This window comes from Strix aluco, chromosome 12, assembly GCF_031877795.1.
Source record: "Strix aluco isolate bStrAlu1 chromosome 12, bStrAlu1.hap1, whole genome shotgun sequence".
NCBI lineage: Eukaryota > Metazoa > Chordata > Aves > Strigiformes > Strigidae > Strix > Strix aluco.
Genome location: NC_133942.1, coordinates 10,491,935 through 10,517,019, shown reverse-complemented (window position 1 = coordinate 10,517,019; position 25,085 = coordinate 10,491,935). Strand labels below are relative to the sequence as shown.

General features: G+C 34.3%; 1 protein-coding gene across 3 annotated transcripts in view; it reads right to left on the bottom strand.

Annotated features, from left to right (window-relative positions):
- LRRC49 (leucine rich repeat containing 49) overlaps positions 1-25,085 on the bottom strand; it is a 55,375-nt gene that overhangs the window by 5,133 nt on the left and 25,157 nt on the right. For 2 of the 3 annotated variants that reach the window (XM_074837665.1, XM_074837667.1), the window contains 5 exons: positions 19,915-20,062; positions 12,570-12,653; positions 7,533-7,684; positions 4,445-4,682; positions 2,981-3,166 (listed from right to left, as the gene is read on the bottom strand). In XM_074837665.1, the coding sequence (XP_074693766.1) occupies positions 2,981-3,166; positions 4,445-4,682; positions 7,533-7,684; positions 12,570-12,653; positions 19,915-20,062 (808 nt within the window). The remainder of the gene's footprint in view (positions 1-2,980; positions 3,167-4,444; positions 4,683-7,532; positions 7,685-12,569; positions 12,654-19,914; positions 20,063-25,085) is intronic. The other variant, XM_074837666.1, reaches the window with a different exon arrangement.

The following is a 25,085-nucleotide window of genomic DNA, read 5'->3' as shown; positions in this document are numbered from 1 at the left end:
ATTTCCGTTCATCTTAGAACATACTTTTGGAAAGCAACCCATTAGTAAATAAACTTCAATATGCACAATATTTACTAAGTACTTCCAGACAGTTTTTGTGGTCTGTATTATTCAAGTCTGTGAGTAAAATGGAATTTTGATCCAAATTAACGTAATTTTATTATATTCTTGTTTAATGTTTATAGACTATACAATCTAGCCTTGCCTAATGTATACGGCAACAGCATAATGCAGGGAGAAATTCACCAGAGAAAACATAGGTCAGGAAATCAGAGATGTAAAGTCAATTCAATTTTCACAGTGTTTAGATTTGCTCATTTTCGCTTAAAATTAAGTAAGTCTTACTTAGCAGCCTAAGAGTAGATGACCTTGCTAAACAGTCTGTTAACAGAAGCAAGGTCTAAAACAAAGAGTGCAGAAGGCAGCTAGGGAAACAAAGACCATCGCAAGCAGAAATGTCTGCTGCAGAAGTAAGTGATTTTAATTTATTTATTTGTGTTAAAAGAAGCATAAGGACCAGCTCAACAGAGACAGCACTGCTGAATACACTTTCTAGTTCACAGCAACTCATGTTCTCTATCCTACTCCAGCACATTGTTTGCTCCATTAATCACAAAAAGATTATAATGGTAATATCACATAAATGTAAGTCTATTATGCCTGCTTCTTGCCAAGTATAGAAAACAGGCACCAATTCAGTAAATGTGATGCATCTGTTATATTGTATGTCATACCACTTGGTGTAAAGCATTTTGTAGAGTTTAGTCACTTCAAACCTTGACAACTCTTTAATCAATTAATCTGAGATTACTATCCCTGGGAAAAACTTCAAATAGCATATCTCAGTGAGAAGAATTTGCTTTTTCACAGTTAGTAAACATGTTAGGGGGAGACTAACACTTAGCTTCTAGCCTGGAACACAGCCTGGAATGGAAAAAAGAAAAGCCTCCTTAAACTTTTTTAAAGTTTAAAAGTGCTAGAGTTATGCAATTTATTTAGTTAATTCAGTTAGTAATATAGTTTTACTCCTCAACTATATGTACCTCAGAACAGGCAACACAATAGTCTTCACAAGCATTGCACACAAATGATAATCAGATTAGCAGAATATGCACATTTTCCTTTCTGTCATCTGAAATGGTTATTTGGGACTGATCTAAGGTCTGAGAGCACACTTCAGGGGTTTGTACTCTTTACATTGCAACAGGGTTCTCTATTATTGCTTTTAAAATAAAAGGTAATATACATCTGCAAAGCTGGATACCATGACTTCTGCTGTAGACTAATGAAAAACAGCAATCAGAGTTCATCTTCTTCTGCTCATCTATGAGACTTTTCAAATGATTAATGATACTAGGAAAAAATTTCTGTGTGCACATCTTCATATAGTGTGGTCTGGCTGAAAATGTTTGTTGAGAACAAAAATGTTCTTCAGTCACACATATTTAAAGTTTGATATACGTCCTACATAAAAAGCATGCCGTGCTACATGTAAATCCATTTACTAAATTCATCCCCAAGCACTATTAAATGCAAAGAGTGAATGTCTGACTTTGAGATAATAACAAAAAGTCTACTTAAATAGTTATTTTCTTTTTTCCCTTTCTTTCTCCATGAAGACCAAACAGGTACAATTTATCTTCTATTTTCTCTTAATCTGAATCACTAGTGTTGATGTTGAAAATACGATGCAATAAAAAAGAAATAAACTTTAAACCCACACTCAACCTTTTTTTTTTTTTCCTAAATCAATTTTGATGGGCATTTTTTGTAAAGTTCTAAATTCAAGGTTATTTTAAAGTTCTTATGGGATTACTATCACTTTTTTTTTTTTTTTCTTTTCAAGATACTGTGCTGTTGGAGTGAGTCATATTTGCCTTCATTCTTCACCTTTTCTCATCCTTTCTCTGACAGTTAATTCAGGTAGGCTCTTTAACCCACTCCTGCTCTTCTGTGTAACTGATGCATGTTTTACAGAACTAAAGCAAGTAAATCACAACATTCATGCTATGGCTGTATCAGATAACAAGTAAAATCTTTAATGCAAAACATATGATGATGATAATGACCAAATTAAAATATCAGACCTAAACACTAAAACTACGTATTATTTTTGCTCTAATTAACTTCCATAACAGCACTTAAACTTACTTAGCATTTAAAATTGAATGCACGTTCAAACATTGCGTTGCATTGTAACTATTCTCACTCCCTTTATGATCAAAGCCCAAGTATAAAATAATCATTTTATGTGCTTGAATAAATTTACTTTCAATTGATGTAAAGGGGAATACAAAGTACAAAGAATAGCAATATTAGTCTTAACTTTCTACGTATTTAAACATAAAACACACAGCCAACAAAAACCAGACACTAATGATCCTGTACATAGCAAGCAAAAAAAAAAAAAAATCTATTTGACAGACTTTTTCCTGTGATAGGTTTAAGAAGAAAATATGACTTGAGCTATGTTTTGCAACACTGGAAAATATAAATAATCATGTACTGTAAACTACTAAGTAGTCTGTAAAACACATTTTTGCACAAGTATTCAATGTCAGCACTGTGATCATTTTGAACATAATAAAGAAGTACTTCTTAAAAATCAAGTAAAAGCATGCAGTTAATTTTTTAAAATGTTTTTATTTTTTTAGAAACACATGCAGAAATAATAATAAAATGTCTTCCCTTCAGGTAAATCCCAACCATGCAGGTATAGATTTGGACTGTCCTCTGCAGTTGCAAACATTTGAGACAATAAAGCATTTTTATGGCAACTAAGAATCTTACCAACTTTGCTAATTGTAACACAGTGTAGTTGAACTTAACAAATGCACAAGAAATTACATGGTGAAGCTTACTTAAAATTTCTCCCCCCCCCCAATACTGAAAGGACCTGACAGGGTTCTGCTCATTTTATTAGCAATTCTTCTGCTTTTTTGAAAATAATGCCAGTAAGAAGGAAGCAACACTGTCCTACCTTTACTCCATTTATCTTCTGTAGATTGAAATGGTTCAGTCTAAACAGAACATAGTATTTCCACAAAGTAAAGTTGACAACCGGATTTCCCTGAGGATCAATTGTCAACTGCTCAATGCGATGCATCTGGGCTAACGCATTGAATTGCTGCAGCGTCACAAGGTTTGTCTCCTTAAACTTCAGGTGCTTAAAAAAAAAGGTCAAATCACAATAAATTAAATAAGGAAACAATATAGAATGAACACAATGATTCCTATTATGGTCACTCAAATGATTTCCAAACTCAAATAAACAGTCTTTAGGTTTGATGAAGCAACTGAGCTCACTTCATTTGAGGTCTTTGTGGCAAAACACATCAATGTATCAATGAATTGGTGTATTACATATATTTAAAAATGTCAACATTACAAGCCCCTTAAGCAATTTATAGACCCTTTAGTAACAGCACTAATATTTTCAATGTTACAAAAAGCAGTGATAGTACTTGAGCAATGTTTATTTTAATTCTGCAAGTAAAGCAACTTGCAATATCCACACATAAAAATGAGTACAATATATGTTTTTGAATATTCTGCTTTTTTGGCCACAGCAGACTGGCATTAAAGTCATACCCTGCTGTTTCTTTGAACCATGCCCTATGCTAGTGCTCCTGTGCGGACGGTATACTTGACTACATAGCACCATTACTGAGGGAAGGGGAAGGAGGAAAAATTGATGGTGAAGATAAAAATTTAGTTGAGGTTCTGCTATCCCCCACAATAACTGAGATAGATAAATTTGTCTTAAGTTCCCCACATATTCATCTATCTCAATTAAACCATTAAGTTCTGTTATACTCAAAACCTTAAAAAGAAGCAGGAAGCTCGAGAGGCATATCATCTGATTAACAAGTTGCTTTATGCATGTTATCACTATTTTACCATTTGTGTCAAAATGACTGATTTAAAGATCCAAGAAAAAAAGAAAAAAAAGGAAGTACTAAAGGGATGTCTCATTTATGTTGTTTTGTCTCATCAAGAACTGAAGAATTCCAAAAGCTGTACTGATTTAGCTAGCTATTCCCTTTGATTTTTATCTCTCTTTTTAACCAATCAGCTATTTGATCTTTGAACTCACAACACAAATGAAGAGCTCCTGATACCATGGATCCATAATAGTATTGTAGAATAGCAATACTGTATTTATACATAGTTTTTGCAACTTAGAAATAATCAGCTAGGTCAAAGTAATTAAGAGAAATAATAACCAGTCTGAAAACACCATCTTCTGTGAGAATCTAAATTAAAGTCTTGATTTTTAAGAAGTATCAAGTTAGTGTTATAGGATAACACCAAGCAAATACGTAATTCACAAACATATATATTTATATAAAAGCACTCAAGGGCAACTATGCCAAATTAAGGTTCTGTTAGAGCATACATATTTCCCAGCTGTTCACAGAGCTGAAATCCGAGGCATTCTTACCACAGAATTAGGAAATTTTATCTTCAACTTTGTTAACACTTGAACAATTTCATCAAATTCTATGAACATAAAGGAAACTGTGACAATAATTCCAGCTGTTTGAACACTCCAGTTTCGATCCAGGCACTCCAGCGCTCCAGCGCCATACAAGCAAAGAGTGTCTCCTTCCACTTCCACTAAATGAGACTCAAGAACAGACAAGCCTTGTACTGCACTGCTTAATATTGTATCGAGAGACCTGTGGAGGAAATAAAAATGCAGTGATATGAATTGAGATGATTTTAAGATAGTAACATCGTTCTACTGAATGACAGCCCTTTCATTTGCCAAGACCCAATTGTCAAATAGGATTGCATTTCTCAGCATTCATTTATTTGCACTACTCAATCTGGTTCAAAAACATTAAGGGCTCAAAAATCCTGTTTCCATCAAGTAACATTGCAGCTGTTCTATTTCTTTGGCAGAAAGGCTCTGGGTGTATTTGAATTGGGGTGTGGATGGTAATTAATTTAATAAATAAATTGAGAATTCACTCATATTTAATAATCTGCTTAAAAATTTTAACTCAGAATGCTAACTTAACATATTTCACATTGCTTTAGATACCTAAAACCAACTTCAAATGATGTATTTATTCAAGCAAAGTCACCTTCACATTCTGTTTGCTATATGAAATGTAAAAGTTATGAGATGAGTAATTGCTTTGAGAACAGACAGTTGTTAAAACCAATCCAGGATAATGTTGCCCACAGTACTTAATGGGTATTTATTCTTGAACCAGAGTATCACTCCTTCCTCAAACCCATATGTCACATTATCTGATCAGGATATCAGATTCATTATTCTGCTTAGAGATGAGAATAGTCTTATGGCTTATTATCCTTGTGTAATCCTTAATGAATAGGCATGAATAAGCATTTCTTTAAAATAATGTGAGGTTTCCAATTCACAAGAGCGATTTTAAAACTAAGCAGTAAGCCCAGGTATTCTCAACTCTCATCTCTTTGTGTCTTACTTCCAACATAATACACTCAGCTGACAGGACCTGCAGTACAGAGAAATCAAGATGAGCACAAATCACAGGTTTAAAAAGTTGCATAATGATTGTTACTATTTTATTCTTTACTACCTTACCGGTATTTTTAATGTATTTTGCTTTTTTGACTACTAGTGATCATTTGACTGATGTTTTCTTGACAAAATCAACCAGAAGTCTAAGATTTCACTCTTGACTGGAAATGTTGAGAGCCCATCACTTCATATGTGAAGTTGTAAGTACTTATCTATTCTGAATTTCACCTTCTATTTTGTTACTTAGTCACTCATCTTGAAAATATCTTCTGAAATTCTCCACTATTATAAAACATAGTAGTAGATCAATGTCAATTTTAACTTGAGAGTGGGTTAGAGAGCAATAAGGCTTCAAGGCAAAAAGTGGCAGTGTTACCTACAGCTTCTTAATTCTAACACACATTGCCACATCTTCATTAATCTGTTTAAACTAATATAAACTGTTGATAAAGATCACTATCACACTTTCATTTCTCTAATCAGGCATGAAAAGAGAAAAATTCCAAACTTACATCTCCAATTCAGAAAACTAAATTCATTGTAATTTGCATAAAAGAATTATAATATATGCAAATAATGCAAAAGGTTTATTTTATTAACATCTCGAGGGCGGTTGATATTGGATATTTCATTAAAGTAACTACTTGATTTCTCTAAAGCATTCTACAAATCTTAAACTACAAAAACTCTCACAAGAACATCAAAACAGATTTTATGCCTTATATTTTATTACTGTAGATTTGACAAAACAATCCTAACATTCATGGTCAGGAAACTACAAGGAATAAACCAACTTCTGTCACTGTATCCAGCATAAGCTGAGATAGTATTACACCAAGGTCTTTCCTAGAGCTCCATGGAAAAAGTCTTAATATGTTACTTAAGAGCATGATTTCTCAAGGAATGAGAATCTGTTCATTAACAGGACAACACTCAAGCTACTATAATTATATTGACTTGGTCACAGGGATGATTACTAACACTGAATTAAATTGTGAAGAAACCAAGAAGGCAAGAAAGCAGTGGCTAAATATATGTTCGGGGGAAAGCTTTGGAAGCACAAGAAGAGAAAGAACTATAGCAATACAAAAATGCTAAGAAAAAAAATGTTTCAAAAGATGGAGCACTCAACTGGAGATAAAAACCAGGTCTAGGCAATACGAGACTGAAACTCAGATGGGTTCTGTTTGTGAGAGGCAAAGACTTCCTGGCCATACCTGACATTTCCAGTGTTGATCAGGCACAACAGAAACATGTACTTGCTACTGAATTTGTGCAGACTATTTTTTCAGGTTTTTGCCTGAGCTAGACAGGTTGAAAGTGTGCTAGTTTGGTTTAAGCCAATCCAAGGGACACAGTGTTCATTAAATTCTGTATTTGGTTTTTAAATTATATAGAACACCAGATGGCCATCTTTTAGATGCAAATAAGCAAGCCACAAAGTGTATCACAAAAATAATATAACCATATTCTAAACCAACAATAGAAAAACTACCTTAGGAATAAAACTAAGTCAAAGAACTGCTATTGTTAAAATAGCATGGGTATGAAAATGGTCCATAAGAGATGCTGCTGTTTAAACTAAGAACATGAATTCAACACTCAGTTTACAAAACCTCTTGACACACAGGGGTTACAAGTGTTTGTAATGCTGGTATGTCCTCATTTTGTTCATTTCAAATAAAGGCAACGATCTAAGCTGTCAAGGAAATTAACACCCTTGAGAAGTCTCAAGAATTCATATTTAAGATTTCTTGCAAACATGAAGTCCTCCCTTATTTAGCAAAATCACATAATAATTTACCTTGCACTTCTTTAGTCAATGAATTGCTGTTATATTACTTATTTAATATATATTCCTTATTACTAATGGCCAACAGGTTTAATCACAAAGTAAAACACCTTTTCAGGATTGATTTGGAAATATTACTTTTGATAATAAAATAGTGAGATCTCAAGTGAGTAGTAACCTGGAATATAAGACATGAACAAGAAGAAGTATTTCACAATAAAATACCTGCTTTCTTCAGGAAATACATATGCAGCACTGCCATTGATCTGACAGGGCTCGTTATCTTTATCTTGGTTTAAAGAAGCCACAAGAGCTATTCGATTCTGCTGTATCTCCCACTGACGAGCAATATTACAAATAGTTAACCGTTTCTTTTCCTGAAACGATACAAAAATCGTAATAAGTTTATAACAGTGCGGTATCAACACACTTGTTTGTTCTGAAGGAAATATGCTGCTTAATCAAACGTTTTATACGTTTTAAATTGAAGAAACGATAGTACTGGTTGGTGTTATGCATTAAAATCAATACATCATTCTAGTGCCATTCTGCATAACTGCCAGCAAACAATGATTTCACAAAATTTGCAATAACAGAAACAAGAAAAGTAACATAATAAATCCCCAAAGTTAAACTATTTAGTTTGGATAACAACAGAAGTCTTGTTTTAACAGTCTGGAGCTGCTTGTAACACTCCTCCCACAAAACAGGGCAGACTGCTTGTACTTTCCTCCATGACGCTGGAGTGACCCTTGCGCTGAAGCTAAGACAGTTGGGCAACTGCTCTAAGTCTTAGCAGTAATTGCAACATACTCTGTGTGGGGGAAAAAAAAAGTTATCTTCCGAAAAATGGAAAAAGTCAAGTTTATAAAAACAGAAAATGAAATTATCTTTGTGATAGACACAAGGACTACAACAGATCTAAGTTCAAATATTTTGTAATAGTTTTTTAAATTCCAGACAGGTCTTGTCAATGAACCAGTATTTCAAAAGTCTATTAAGTACTTGTTCTTGTATAGTCATGCAAATCATGTCAATTACCTACGATTCTATATATAGCTTATTATTCCATTGTATCATATAGATATATGTGATGTAATATATCCAGTTTAGCATACTTTAAAAGGTTAAAGAACAAGGTGCTTTGTAAGACCTCATGGACTGGCAACTGACTCTCACCAAATGAAAACTGCACAACATAAATAATAATCAAAGGGCAAATTCATTGTTAGTTTCACTTAATTTGGTTTTTCTGAACCAGATCTAATTCTCTGGGAGTCAGCCATCTCACTGATGTGTAGTTAAACTACTCTCAATGAAACTCCAACAGTGACTTAGAATTTCTGAGAGAAAAATATTATAGAGGAGCTTAGCATAAAATAAATATACATCCACAAAACATGGCGAAAACAGAGCATTAGTCAAAGCCAATGATTTCTTGGTTTATAGTATCATACTCTAAACTGATTTTGCTATAAAAATGTAGCTTTCAAGTCCATACAAAGTAACAACCTTAATTTAAAGCTTCTTGCTCTTAGGAAGTACTAAACCCCATGATATTCTAATAATCCTTTAATTTCTCTCATATATTTCAAACATCACTATTGGAACAGGAGTGCAAACAAACAACCTGATATTCTGGAATGTAGTAGGGGGGAAAGGCAAACCTGAATTTACCCTATGTAGTATAAACAGCAGTTCATAGGCAGCCTGTGTTTGTCACTAATTTTACCCATAAGCAGGGGAAGGATAAAAGATGCATACTCTTTGGATGTACTTGTGCATATTCTACTTCAATGCAATGAAGTCTGGGATTGAAACAGCAAGTACTTGTTAGCTTCAAGTTGCAACGATCTCAAATTTGGTCTAAAAGGATCTCAGGCAAGGTAAATCCCTGTTCACAATTATTTCCTTAGAGCATAAACTACTTACTTTTATCAATTTCTTAACAGTGTTAAAAGTCTGTCTAATATAATAAATTTAAACATCATTACACTATTTCCTGTCTCCTTTAGAATATTAGAAGATACAAGAAAACAACACAATATTGATTAGGATTTAGAAGGCTGTACCAAAAATCCTGAAGGCTAGAAAGGTTTTATTTGTTTTGAAATTGAACATTTACATTTCTGTTCTAAGACAGACTCCACGGCTGGGGGAAAAAAAAAAATCAAAACAAAATACAAAGTTTTATTATAGCCCCTTTTTTCAAATGGGAAGAAAAAAGAAGATAATTTATTTGACATGCTTATGGAGAAAAGCAGGGTACCAGGGTAGATCTAATTTTACAATTTGAAATGAACACTTTTGATACACTGAGTTTGACCTATACTGACTATGCTCCTGGGTTTAATCTATGAAAGTAACATCTGACTGTTACCATCATGTTTTTACATAATTTCTTTCACAGTGGGTGAGTTGCAGACATCACTGCAATGTAGTCCACTAAGAATGTTCCTCACACTACTCAGTGCTGGAGATGTGAAGTGTAAAGCACTATAAATGAGTATTTCTTTGAAAAACTGAAAATAGTAGATCAACAAAAAAAGCAAGCATTTTATCATATGTGACTGCTAATTTCTGGAGCCTTAGGTATTTCCTTAAGAATAAAGAACAACTGCATATAAGTGCTTCACAGTAAAACACTTAATACCTACATGCAAATCCATCACAGCACAGCTATTATACTCAGAGTAAACACCATGATCTATTTCAATGACTGATAATGCAGAGATAGATCTACTAGACTATAAACACTGATAAAAATTATGTCCATAATTGTCTATAATTGACACTGAAAGTACATGGAAACTACTTTAAAAATTTTACTCTGAAAGTTTTTCCATTCTAAAGAGCTCAAAACTCTATTTCACATTCAATTTGCTCAAAGAGTTATGCTGTTATTTGGTTAGAGAACACTAAGCGCCCAACAGACTTCAGTGATGACTGGGCTCCATGTCACAGAAAGTAGGGGAAGTTGAAATAGTCAGCATTTTCTTTCAATCACATTTAGAAAATTCTGTTTATTCTGAGGGTGAGGGTCTCCTCATAACTTCAACCACCATACGGCTCTACTGCTTTGTTAGCCCTCAGCTGTGGGCTGCTGGATTCCTACAGAGCTTTGAAAACTTCCAAGAATTCATTTTACAAGAAGCAAATTTTATAAGTGTGAAGATTCTGCTAGCAATACTATTTCTTGTTCCAGTAAACATTAAGTTCAGCCTCTGTTGGAAAGGAATTCATTCTCTGTACATTTTAAAGTACATCTCAAACTTCCCCAGAGGAGTGGGTTTTAAGCAATAAAAAAATAGTGTGGAAAAAGAGAGATGAAGAAACTCCACTGATAGGGTAAACAAGTAAAAAGAAGAGATGACAATGCTGAAACGAACTTTTTTGATGCAGTGAATACAGGAAAAGATCAATTGCTCGCTACTGAATGAGTGCTTATAATTTCATTTACACTGCATATAGCTTAAGAAGGTTTGGAGGAAAGGGACAACAACAAAAACTGCAGAATATAATTCTCTAAATATTTTCTTCAGATTTAACTATGAAGAAAATCCTATAGTTGGCAACTTTTTTCACTGGACATTGTATCTATGAGCAGATTTGTTCCTTTCAATTCAAATGTGTGGAACAGGAAAAAAGAAACCAGAATTATAACACACAAGAACATATTTACAAAGGAAAGATATACAAAATCACCAAATCATGCAAACGATACTGGTATTTGCCTCTTATGCCACTTCACTATATGAAGATAAGAAAGAAACCTCGATCAAATTACAAAACCTACAGTTTAACGTTGAAATGTCAGTAATAATGCTATTATACATTAAAAATATTTTTTTTTCTTCTCAGGGAAGATGCCACTAGCAAAATGCAATGAGAAATCTACGCCATCAAGACAAACAATCCCTCTACTACAAGGAAACATTACAACAGTGGTTAAGAACACAAACTGCAAATAAACACCTATTTTCTTTCCAGTCCAGATACACAGTTAGCTTTTCAATAACATAAAGTAACACCATGCATGAATATTATTTACTAATTTCCCATTTCTTTATGTTACTAAGAACTGGCACCAAAACTTCAAACCTGAAGAGACTTTAAATACATCAGTATCTTACAGGAAAAAAAAGAAACAAACAAACCACAACACTGCTTAAAAAAAAGTATGTACCTAAGACTTCTTTGTTATACTGATTTTTTTTTAAACAGAAAATATACATGGATACAAATATACAGGAAATCAAAATATATTCTTAGGCACTAGATGTGGAATTTTTATTTTTCCCCATTCATATATTTAGGTTCTTGGGGTTTTTTAAATACTTTAATATATTGTTAAATTCTGTTTGTGTCTTTTTATTTTTCAGAGTTATATATATTTGCTACACTTCTTACAGCCTCCTGCAACTACTTTCAGTCTAATCCCCTTCATGGAATATGATCTTACCTAGGCAACAACAATATGGATACATGAACATTTTTTTGCTTGTTTGTTTGACTGCCAAATTACTGGATGACAAAAAGTTTTAGGCACCTTTTTTTCTCCAAAGAAAAATTATTTGGAGACAAATGGTGATATTCACACAACAACTGGAATGCAGATGCTCTTAGATCCTTGAACTTTGGTCTCCTATTAGCCACACAGGTCATTTAGTCACCAGTCCCATAAGAGTATTCTGGAGTGCACCTCAGTCTCCCCTGTTAGAGCTATTCCATCTCATGTATATAAGCATTAACCAGGCCAAGTGATCTGGTGGATAAGCATTGTTCTGAAAAGACAACAGCTGGAGTCTAGCTGCTGCGCTGATGACTGCTTAACTCTTTCTACAAAAAGGAACAACTACAACAGGAAAGAAGGAAGGAGAAACTACTTCAGAACACCCTGCATGGCAACAGTTAGAGCACTCACCTGAAATGGGGGAGACCAAGTTCAAGGAATTTGAAATCACTGAAAAATCTTTTACTTTACTCTGGATTTACTTTATCTCTGGATTTATGTAAAAGGATAGCAAACTTCATTTTCATATGTCACACTCACGTATTCAACTGGGGTTTTTTGCTAAAGTATAACTTGCATAGTTGACTGAAGAGAGTTTCAGTTGTGGAGTGCACTGTTTAAGCTGTAAAAAAAAGTTTAAAGAGATAGAAGCATATTGGGATATGTAAGAACTACAGCAAAAATTACTAGGGTATAGATTATTGCTGTAAAGTGGTTTACAGTAGGCTTAAAACAGCCATAGAAAATACCTTAAGCAAGGTCTGTTTATGGCTTTCACGCTTCCTTTCCTCCTCTTTCCTTGCTGCAACAGATGCCATACGTCTTTCTTCTTCCTGGATGAAAAAAAGAACAACTTCATAAAAGGAGGAATTAATCAGGTTCTGAAAAGTATTACTGATAAATTATCAATATATTTTTGTCTTGGTATTTGAAGTGTAAATTTTAATTTTAATACAATTTTAGGACTTTTTAATATTTAGAAACATTTAAATGCTGTTAAAACAAATAAAATTACTAATTATAAATAAATCAAGAAATAGAGAAGAAACAGGTACCTCAGATACAAATACTGAAGACAGAGCTATTTAAGACTAGTATTTGTAAAGGTCTTTGAAAAAGCATAAAGCATATGGTGAACATGACAGTGAAAAAGGACATTTTAAAATATAACAGTGCACTGTATCTTTGTAGTAGTGTTTGCAATTAGTAGGATTTTTTGTAAGAAAAGACACAGAGTGAATGAGCTGAATTCTATTTATGCTCAAAACATGATCTAAGATTGGTTTTTATCATCATAAACTGTTTCCAGGGGTTTACTTTTCTCAATCAGCAACAGGACTTGAGAAGAAAACAATATTTTCAAAGTTAATTACACTACATTATGTCTCATCATCTATTCAAGAAGTTTCAAGAAGAAAGCCATTGATTCCTAAAGTCATGTAAGTGAAGATGCTTAATTTTCCTGGTAAAGTAATTTAATACTGCAATACACCCATATTGGGTTGAATGCTCCCTGTTTACACAAGTCTAAATATTCTCACTTATTTTTAGAACATACATTTTCCAAGTAACAAAAGAAATGTTCACTATGAAGTAAAAAGTGTAGAGTCCTTCCAACACAAATATTTGGGAAACATATTTTAACTTATTTTGATTTACTTCACATGCCATTTGGGTGTTTCTATTAAAGTATCTTCCCAGAACATAAGGAAAGTGTTTTGATTTCCCTCAAAATAGAAAGCTCTTGTCCTAACCTTTTCACTTTCACTTTCCAGAAAGTTACATGTTAAGAAAATTAACAAACAAAAACGAACAGAAAACATCATCAACCATGAAGACATATTGATACGTCAAAATTTGTATATAAATAAAACATGCTATGTTTAGAGCACTGGAAGAATCCCTAAGCACACGGGTGAATGCTCACTGGAAGATAAAACAAAACAGGAACTTCACACTTAGCATCAGTATTACATTTTTAAGAAAATAATTTGCAAAGCATAAGAAGTTAGGTTCAACAGCAAACTTTTATCTGTGTACAGCTCCCCTGGAATCCATTGACATACCATGGATTTTGACGTCAATCTGAAAGGTGATTAAACAACAAACTTCCAAATTGTTGCTCTATGACTTTAAGCTAATATGCATATATTAAACAAGAGGAATACCTTAATGCAGATTAAGTCATGAGGCTCTGGACAGAGTAAGGTTCTCTAACTCAACTCTATGCAAGAATTTCCCTGGAACACTAATTGGAAAGCCTAACTTCCCCCCCAAAGAAACTCCTGGCCTTTTGAGGGTGAAGTTTTGTTGGCAGCCTCCACACAATGAAACCCAATACTTGAACGGTAGGGTTCAGGGTGAGGCTGTCAGAATCAAGAAATAAACCCCATGCACATAATATGCCACAAATAGGAATGTGTAATTACTAACACAAAATAAAAATGCACTCTTGTTCAAGATATGATTCAAAATGTTAAGAACTACAAACATTATTCTCATGGCAGCTGTTTACCCAAATTACATGTTACAGTGTACTGTTTGTGTTTACTTTAAAAAACCTGAAGTCTTAAAATAAAATATAAACACTAGCAAACTACACTAGTGATATCTTTCTACAGAAAGTGGGTTAGAGTTGGTTTTTTGTTTTGTTTATTTTCTAATGAAATCTCTTCATTTGACCTTGTATTTATACTTCGTAACTTAGCTTCCTAAAGAAACAAGCTTTTTACAATTTCAGTGTCAATCTTCTCAAATGACTTTTCAACACATTGAACATATTAAATAACTTAAAGTGTGTTTAGAAGTCTCAAATTAAGGGTTTTTTTTGTTCCTCAGAAGTTTGATTATATAAAATTGGTATGTAGAAAGAAGAGAAATGTAAACTAGTTTTCCCACCAAGGAAGAGGAAGCAGAAATCATCCATTCTATTTGGCAGAGAACAGCTGGCCAGTCATCGTAGACTCAGCTCCAAACTAACTGATGTATTGTTGCATTTCACACTGGGTAAGGTGAGAATTAGAGAACAAAATGACACTAATCTATAGGAAATTAGCCATCATTTTTATTCCTTTCAAAACAACTTTTTCCCCCCCACAAGCTTTAAGGCAAACATGCAGAAAGTTCCCTAATCAGTTTTCTCCCAGCTTCCACAAATATCTCTTCTTACTCTATCTTCCTTCTCAAAGCCTTCCCTTAATCCAGTTCAAATGCATACTTTATGACACTGTCTTCCATCCATGAGGGTCTGCTGCCCTCACTCAAGTCAGTCCAGTACTTTCACTGCCAAGACAGTCTCAAAAGAATGGAATGGACTAATGCAAATTATACTCTAACAAGAGTCTTTTATTAACTAAGACTTTTTTCCTTGATCAAGAGTTAATCATAATTACAGACTTTTAAAACATACTATTTCTTTTATGAAAGAAATTAGCTCAGCCTAAAAAGAAAATATATCTTAGTTTTACTCAGCATTCATAAAGGCAGAATGATAGAGAAAACATCTGAATAAAGATCAAGGGCCAAATCTACTTTTTATGGAAATCAAATCCCTATACATTTTTTGATTAATCTTACACAACACATGCAATTAATCTTGAAAAATACATCCCCTCAAATCCACAAAAAACCTCCAGAAACCCACAAAGTTATAAACCAAAGCCCTTAATAACCTTGTCACAATTAATTTTTACTATCAGCCCTTCTTCTCTTTTAGCTCCATCTCTTTTGAAATTCTTATTTCCCTTTTTCTTTGTTCCCCCTCATTATTCTGCTGCTATTGTCCATAACTTTGTTTTGCCTTTAAATCAAACCTTGCAGGACGGGATGCTTTTCCAGAACGTCAAAGTTCTGGGTCATTACAAAAGGACTTGCATGTCCTCTTGTATATTGAAATCTCCTCCATTTATTAGTTCTCCACTTCCCATCTAAAAACTTACTAAATGGCTAAGAAGCAATCTTCACCAAAAAAACCCCAAACAACAAAAAACCAAACAAAAAAACCTTAAAAAAAAAAAAAGATAAAAAGAAGGGGGGATATACTTCCTGAAGAAGCAGAAGTCTCACTTTCTACAATGAGATTTTGAGGCTGCAGGTTCACATTCTCAGTGTGAAGCAGCAGAAGCGACAAAACACAGGAACAGGACACATTAAAGCTACTACCACCCTTATAAAAACCTTCCATTAGAGCTGTAACAGAACTGTATCTGTAGCTCTGTGGCATGCTGGTAGCTCCCCCTGCTGCTACATGAACACTACCGTAACTGTAACACGACAGATTTTGGCCAAACCCGTCATTGTATCAGTCTTTCAAGAGGTAACATCCAGCAACACCTGAGAAGGATCCTAAAGAGACCACAGTGGAATGCATGTATTCTCCCTCACTACTGCTTTACTATTATTCAAACAGGTTCTTTTTCAACAAATGGTATCATTTGAGTCACAGCAGAAAAAGATGCTACGTTAGCACACAAGGAATGCAGCACCTCATTTCCATAGTACATCTACCTTAAAATTATTAAAATAATTTTACTATAGATTAGAAACAGCTATAGTATACTTGATATGAACTACTTCAGGTAATGAAAAAAAAAAAAAGGAGAATATGAAGAATGTCCTGGTATACATATTTAAGCTTTCAAGGCATAAAGAGACTGAACACAGTACACTTAAAACAGACAATATTTAGCTCACTTATACTTGCAGAAGGCAGACTACTTTTTGTTGTGTATACCACAGAGGCTCATTTTATACAAGAATGAAGTAATAATGTAAGGATGGTTCTTTTAGGAAAATAGCCATGGAAAATAACACGTACAATTTTTTTGATGAATTGTTCTTTAAGTGATATTTGACAAAGAGATATATCTCCATATTTTACTTCTAGTATTAATTCAGTATATTTTTGCAAGACCTGATTTAAGAGAGAGAATTACAATCCACAGGAATGACTCTAGAACTTCCTGAAGTATCTTATTTTCATGTGGGGAAAAAAAAATATTAGGGACCCTTCCCTAAAAAACCAGAACACTCCACAGTGCAGATCCATAACGAATTCTAGTCTAGATAAAGCAGCAGAACCTACTCCCTGATCAGCAGAGAAATGTCTAAGCAAATAATCAAACACAGCTCTCTAAGCATCCAAAAGCTATAAAACCTCAGTGAAAAGAAGCAAAGTGTTACTGTTAAGAAGATGCAGCTTGCCTTTCAATTTGGGAACCAGAGTACATTTTAAAAGTATATATATACACTATGTGTTATATATACACACATAAATAAATATATATATACACACACTTAGCAAATTCTATTGAGACAGTGTATTTGAAGTGATAGATAGCAAGTGTTGCTGGTTAAATAATTTCTCAGTAAGGAATATGTACACATTTCATTCATATTTTAATATTGTATTACATGTCTGCAGACAATATCTGCTTACTGTTACGAAAGACTGGAGGAAAAAAGATAGGTCACAGCTAAACTGAAAGCATCACTGGATAGGTCCACTTTTTCACAAGTTCAAACTACAAAACATATTCAAAAAGCTTCAATGCCCAGAAAAACCACCATTATAGTATGTTAACCAAACAATGCAAATGACTACATATGCAGCCTGAGCCTGCTTTGACCATAATGCACTTCAGTTGCACACAGGCCTATTTCACTGAGCCATAAATCAAGTCACATTACCTCACAACTAAGGTGGACTAAAGGTGTGACTGAGAGAGAGTTACTGACGGTTAACACGGGTGACACAGTAATCTGTTCAACCACGGTAATTCAGCCTCCTCCCCACTCTTTAGGCCTCTAGATTGACCTATCAAAGTTTGAGAAAGTAGAAGGTTTGCACTGAGTTGATGTTTTAGACACACAATACAAAGTGGACAGGCTTTTCAGCTGAAAGTCGTCTTCTAGTGTGGACAATAAGTGTTTACAATCTTACAGTGAAATGCATCACAGGTGATGAACCTCCACTGATTTCACCATCACTGGGTCCATGCCTCAGTGGTTTAAGAGCTTAAATCTTACATTCAAAAATGGCTTAGGAATGAGATGGTCTAAGAAAACACCAACTTCCTCACACGTCAGGGTATAAAGTTGTCATAATATGATGCAATCCCTTGAATAAAGGCAAATCTGTCCCAACTTAAGAAATATTAGAACAATTGCAATGCAAAATGTTTTATTCCAAGTGTAGAGTATTTGATTTTCATGGCAGCTGTATGTTTCTGAATAGTTCCCTAAGGCAGAGGCAGCTACCACCAGACTTTTTCTCCAAGGTTCCCTTTCTCCAGAGAATCCTACAGAAAAGGCCTGGCACCAAAGAGCATGTGTCTTCTTGAAAACCAATATGAATAAAGCTTCAAAGTCTCTTACAAACTTTTAAAAATTTCCTTCAGATTTTATTTTTTCTTGAAATAATTTTCTTGTCCCAGTGAAGCCAGCAAGTAAAAGAGAAGCTAAAAGCAGAAGTAACAATTGTGTAAAACTCAGTTCTCGAGCAGAAGAGCTTCTGAAGTGAAGAATTCCCTTCAGAAAAAACCAACATCCCAGACCAACTCAGTTCTTTACAAGACAAAGCAACCCTTAAGTTCAAAATTGTCTGGACGGCCTTTAGACTAATGAAGAAAAGATCCTATAAATGTAATTAGAGTTTAGGTATACTAATCAAGTGAGAAAAAACATATACCCAATATTGTACTTCCATTTCCCCACCGAGATACATTTGCTGATGGCAACAGCATCTTGCATTACTAAGTAGAATAGCTGGATTTGGCATTGCCAACTCTCTAATTTTATCACAGGCCTCATGATACTTGTTATTTTTCTTAAAATCCCAGTTTCTTAAGTCCTACGATTATCTGGGTAACACAGTTTTTATTGGAGAAAACACATAGCAGCCTCTACATGGAGAAACAGTAAAAAAAGTTCTCAAGGCTCAAAAACCAGAAGGCAAAACACATTCTTTTTACAAGTAGATTTATGAGCAGCACAACTGATGCAGCCTGGTTTTCTATGTCTTTTTATCTTGTGATTGATTCTCTGATGTTTAACAAGGTACAAACCCAAATTAAATTTTTCCCATGGCTGTGGATTTCTAATAGCTTTTTCCCCATACAGATCTCAGAGTCTAAAAAAGAGTTTGAGCTCTTTCTACAGAACTGAGAGTTCTACCTGGTACCATCTCCTCTCGAGAAGGCGGGGGGGGGGGGGGGGGGGGGGGGGCAGAGGGAGACACATTTTCTTTATGTGACACAGGTTTCTGAAATAATACTGAGGAAACAATCTTTTTAAAAGCAAAGTAATTAGCAAATATTCAATTAAGTCAGTATAAATTCACAAAACAAAACAAAAAAAATCTACAACCCATAGAATACCTGCGAACAAACAAGTATTTAATATTTTCAATGCTGGGAGTAAACTCTCATGTCCCAAAGCACTTTTTTTTTAAAAAAGTAATGTTTTCCAAGTATGTTATTTTACATCATAATTGGCTCTATTTGGTACTCTCTTCCTTATCAGGGATACTCGAACCTGAGCAGCAGAAACAGAAATGAATGGGGAGAGTAGGTTAGGAAAGGAAGGAAGGAATACAGACTGACACACAGAAACTCTGTGATCATCAGGTTTCCTTAGGGAGGCAGACTAAAGACACCAACAAGATCTTTAAATGAAAGAAGATACCAATAACACCAATTTTAGGCTAAACAGACTACTCCTTTGGAAGAAACACGCAGTTCCTTTTCATCTATACGGCAAACCAGTAAAGACTGTGTTGGGAAAGTTCTAACCAAAAGCTTTGCAGACTCTCTCATGTGACATGGCAACTGATCACACAGTATTTACTAACGAAGAGTTTAAGCATTTTAAAATAAACATGTTAAAATGAAGTAAAAAAGCACACCCTTACATAACACTGAACAAAAGAAAAAAGGTTAAAGTTTTCAATATTATAATGCCTATACACCATTCAATTCCATATCAAATCAAGAAGAAATGGTGGTGGTTTTAATACACATGTATACACAGAAAACCCTACATTTTACTTCTGAATTTAAGGATCTAGTAAGTTTGACGAAAACAGAAATTTCTTACTGTGATTCTCTTCATATCTAGCTGTCGGAGCTGCATCATATGATGGAGAACAGTGTGTTTGTACCATGTCTCCTGAGCTATTGGATTGCCATCAAGGGTGATATCTGACAAAGATGAGGAATCAGCAAGGCACAGAATATCCTCAAAACTGTAACCAAAAAAGTTTAAAGTTTTAATGTCATAGAGTAGGAATAAATTTGAGATGGAAGATTTTATTTCTTAAGGATAGAACATTAATATTTACCTGTACTGAAAAAACCCACCCATCAATATTGTGTATGATAAATCAAATTGTAGGTATTTTGAAATACCAACAGCTGCTGCTGTTAAACTTTTTAACCTCTTCACATACAGGTAAAAAGAGATGCAGAATAAGGAGAACTTGTTAACTATGGGGGTATAGTTTCACCTAAAAACCCCCTAAAAGAGGATACATATCAACACATATTCCAAAAAATAATACAAGGTGTATTTTCCATCAAAACAAGCATGAAAAACATGGAAAATACAAGAAAAACAGTTAACCACAAATATCACAGAATGATCCTGGCTGTTTGCAACATCATTAAATATCGGAAAAAAAACCAATTACAAAAGCATCATATTATCTTCAAAGCAGATCTGTCTATTGTTCTGAGTTCAGTATACAAACACTAATGAGTTGGCTTTTTAGACATCTGATTTGGTTTCCTGGCAAAAATAACTGGCCTGTGTAAAATGTATTTAGAGATGTATAGCCTGTATCATGTTCCTTCTATTGAAGATGGAATGTGTAAAGAAAGCAGCTGACTCAGATTTAACTTGATTTCAAAAAAACCTGAACAGTTATAGAAGTAAATGTCTCCCCATTTACAGTCTCCCCAAAATGCCTCCCCAAAAGACTCCCCAACTCCTTTTAAGAAATTGATTACAGTGTACAAATGTACAACTGCGCACCAATCCTTATGCACTTTGGCCTTCAAAAGTCGAGTTATGAAGATAAGTAAGTTCATGTGGAAAGAATGAAATAATTTGACTTGGTGCTTTTGAGAATGAAGTTAAAAAAATCTGAAAATTACAAAAGAATCAATGATGATCACATAAAAATATAAACAGAAGATCACTTTACCAGAAAAACAAACACTTAATGACATTCTGAAGTAAGACACCATTTCTGAAGTGGAAAATACGGAATTACTGTCATTTTTTTAATATCCTGACAATCTTACTGATTGCACCAACTGGTTATAGTTCTGCTCACTCTTGGTGGCAGAAAAACTCTTCCTCCACTAATAGTTTGAAGGATACCAAACCTTAAGTATGCCCTGAATTTAGGGATCAGAAATTGTATATAGTAAAGATGTTCATATTGAATTGTATTCATATTCAATTCATATTGACTGTCCTTGAATAAGGTGGCAACTACCTTTATTAGTGGTATCACTCAAATTTCAAAAATGCATACAGTAATCTCCCGAGGACTAACATTCAGCTGCAAAGGGCTTCAGATCTATCAGAAGGTCAGATTTTAAAATGAGATATCCGTGAAAGGTTCTAGATATTAGATAAAACAATTTCTGCAACACCAAAAAAAAAAAAAGAACTACAGATAAAATATAAAAATAATACCACCAAATGGCAATCAGTCTCAACCAGCAGAATAAAGGCCTGGATACCAACATAAGCTAGCAGGAGTAAAGAAAAGAAATCACCCAATACAAATCTCAAAAAACCCAACGCAATTAGTACAGCACACAAGTAACTTCTACATGATACACCTAGTAGAGCAGCAGAAAAATGACAGAGTGAAGTGGAAGATACTACTAGCTTTCTGCTTAGTGTATTAAAACAACTTAAGAACTAATGGAAAATGAAATATGTACAGATTCCAATGGAGGTAGTGAAGGTACTTAGCTTATCTGAAGAATTGGGAGTTTTGTATATGTGTTTAAGATGACAAGTTTGATTACAATTTTCTGCTAAAACAGCTTGCATAACCACATTTTTTGAAGATCAGGCTGACATATTACTTAAAATACATACTCAATATGTCCTGAAGATAAAAGATAATCTCCCCAAATGACACTGAAGTTAGTACAGAAACTTGTAAGCATGTTAGAATATGAAAAGAGAACTGAATTTCCATTGGGCCAGAATAGATTTTACTTGACAAATATGAAAAATTTTTGGTCTTCAAAATTAGTTTCAAGTAATGTAAATATATTTATTAAAAGCATTAAATATACGTACTCCACGCACTTCCCACTAAACATCTAACCAAAGAGTACTTCTGCCATTACATATGATTTACAGATTTTTAATAAAACCAATCTCTTCAGGAAATGACAGAAAAGTTGAAAGTTCGCTAGTGTTTTCAAGACCTTCCACTAATACATACTGCTGTGCTTTGAAATTCTCAGTGCTTCAGCATACCAGAACATTCATTCTGGAGCTAAAACAGATGTGCTTGCTTTATCCTGCTTTTAGCTGCCCTAATGGCAGCTCAATTTTAGAGCAAAACAGTAGTGCAAAATAGCTATGTTTTCACATCTTTGTATATGCATATGAGAAACAGAGCTTTAGAAATTCAATGTAGAAGACTTAATATACTGTACTTGTCACACTGGCATCCCAATCGTAAGCCAAGCAAAGCTTTAATATAACATACTTACCAAACAGACTGCATACTTTACAAGTAAGCTTCTGTCTGCTTCCCAGCACGCACACTGCTGTGAGAGTCAAGTGGTGACCACCTTATGGGAATCAGAGGCCATGTCTCAATGCTCTCTCTAGCCCCTGTTCACCACAAAGGAGTCTTTAACCTGTTCATGCAATACAAAGCAGCTGTGTATGATGCTGTTTCAGACTGCCTCAGTCAATCTTCTTGAGTGGAATCTCTGCATCTCTTTCCAAAAGACCTTCTTCTGCAGGAGTCCCACCAAACTACAGCAACCACCTCTCATTCCCTGATCATCTTTCTTCCTAGGTGAATTTATCTTTGCTAAAATGGTAGTTTCAAGCAACACAGAAACAAGTTGTGAATTTGGGCTAAATTATCAAAAAGTGTTTCTGGAAATCTTTTCAGAACAGATCACTTTTGCATCTTGTGTGCATGCTCAGAGTCCTGCATCCAATCCTCCCCTCTGCCAGAAAGGATGCAAACCCACTTCTGCCTCATATGAGAACACGACAATTACTAAGCAGCAGAGTATTCTGGTGTGGCATAAGCTCAACCTCCACCAGTGATATGCATTCACATTTACACATTTAGTAGGCAAGAACAGGACACAGGAACACTTGTCCTCTGTTACAGCCTACTTGCTTAGGAAAACAGTTGTTCCTTCTGTATACATTTGCATCAATGTTTTTTTTAAAGCATGTTGCATAAAGAGGAAAAGCTCTGGAGAACAGAAGGAAGGCAATATACTCGCTGTAGTCTGACAGAACACCCAAGAGGGAACTGTATGTTCAAAAAATATTCAAAGAAGAAAACTTGGGTTTTCCCAGGGTTCTAACCACTACACTACTGATGAAAACAGATGTTACCAGTCAACCTTTCATTCCCCTTGTACTGCTTTTGTTCAAGTATTTAACAATGCATTTCTAAATTTTCAATCTGCTAGGAAAAAAGGTACTTTCTTGGTTTTATTAGGCTAAGAACATTCCTTCTCTCAGGTTTCCAATTCAGCAACCAAATGAAGAGAAACAATTACATGTCCTCTGAGCTTCTATCCAACTTTTTCCACATGGCTAGACAACATGCCTTACTAAATGAAAAAGCCAACTTAGTGCTGACCTGGACAGCAATGTAACAATGAAAATACATACTTTGTTTCCAAAATTAAAAAATGATCTTCTCTGGTTTCACATTTTGAAATATGAGCAATAACCCTCTTTCTGAATCTCAGTGGCATATCTTCCTGAAGAAAAGTTTCTGTAATCTCTTTCCACTAAAATTCAAAATGGGATTTCTCCCCCTTCTTTCTAACTAGTTCTAGAGATATATATTGCCTTCGGCCATCAGGTATGAACGCCTTTAGTTTGTAACTGCTAAATTTTTTGGGCTGAAGCCAGGAGTAGGACTTCTTTTGTTTCAGATCAGCATCAACTTGTACAGAATTCAGTTTTAACTTACATTATCTTGCCAAAACATCCTTTTTTACTAAAAGCTCTGCAGAGAAGCAGCAGCATTCTGAGGCCTCCTCTAAAGCATAAGGGAAAAAGAATGTCAGTGATTAAACCCATGACAGATTCCCACGCCCTAAATAGCGACAATTTTTAAAAGGCATTCCTGAATCTTTTACTGAAATATTAATTCATATATGTCACTATGTATCAATTCAAGACCCAAGGATTCCTGCTGACATACAAAAGTAAGAAGCAGCAAAACTTTCCATGGGAGTACTGCCTCAAAAACGCTACTTTTTTTAATGATCAGTAATAAAATATTTTAATGAACCTGTAACATAAATATATACAGGTTTTGGCAATATACTTTGCTGTTTGTTTCCATTTGCTGCTTTTCTCTATGCACTGACAGATAAATGAATTAGAATATCTGTGTATCAATTTGACTGTCTAAAAGAAGTCAGCTGTATAGACACAGCTGTTTCTAGGAAAAATAATTTTTTACATTACCATATGGCACACAGTAAACCCAGGTAAGTGACTCATAAAATCACACACAATCATTTAAAAGGGTTGTAGGAATGTTCAGATGTAGCACAGCAATTCACTATTATGGTTGCATATAATTCCTTCAGTCAGTTCAAACAGTATCAAGCCAAGTATCAGAACACAGATGGTCAAGATTATACTTTCATATTTAATCATTTTCCTGTTAGAAGACATATCTCCTACATAACTCAAAATCAGGAACTAATGGGGTTTTTAGCCTTCAAAACTGCTATATGCAACAGCAGATTATTATTTCAAAAACCCAAGCTAAATATGATAATCAAAAGAAATATTTCATTTTTTAAAAAATAATGACTAGTAAATAGTTAAACTGATCCATCCATCTATCTACCCACATATGTATACAAAATTTACAGAAGAGTAATGTTTTTGTTTGACATTAAGATTTTATTTTTATACCTATTCCAGCTACAAAAACCAAATTATATATTTGCATGAATGTTCTAAATAAGTATTTCTAGCTTACATGAAAACTAGGACTAGATCTATCAATA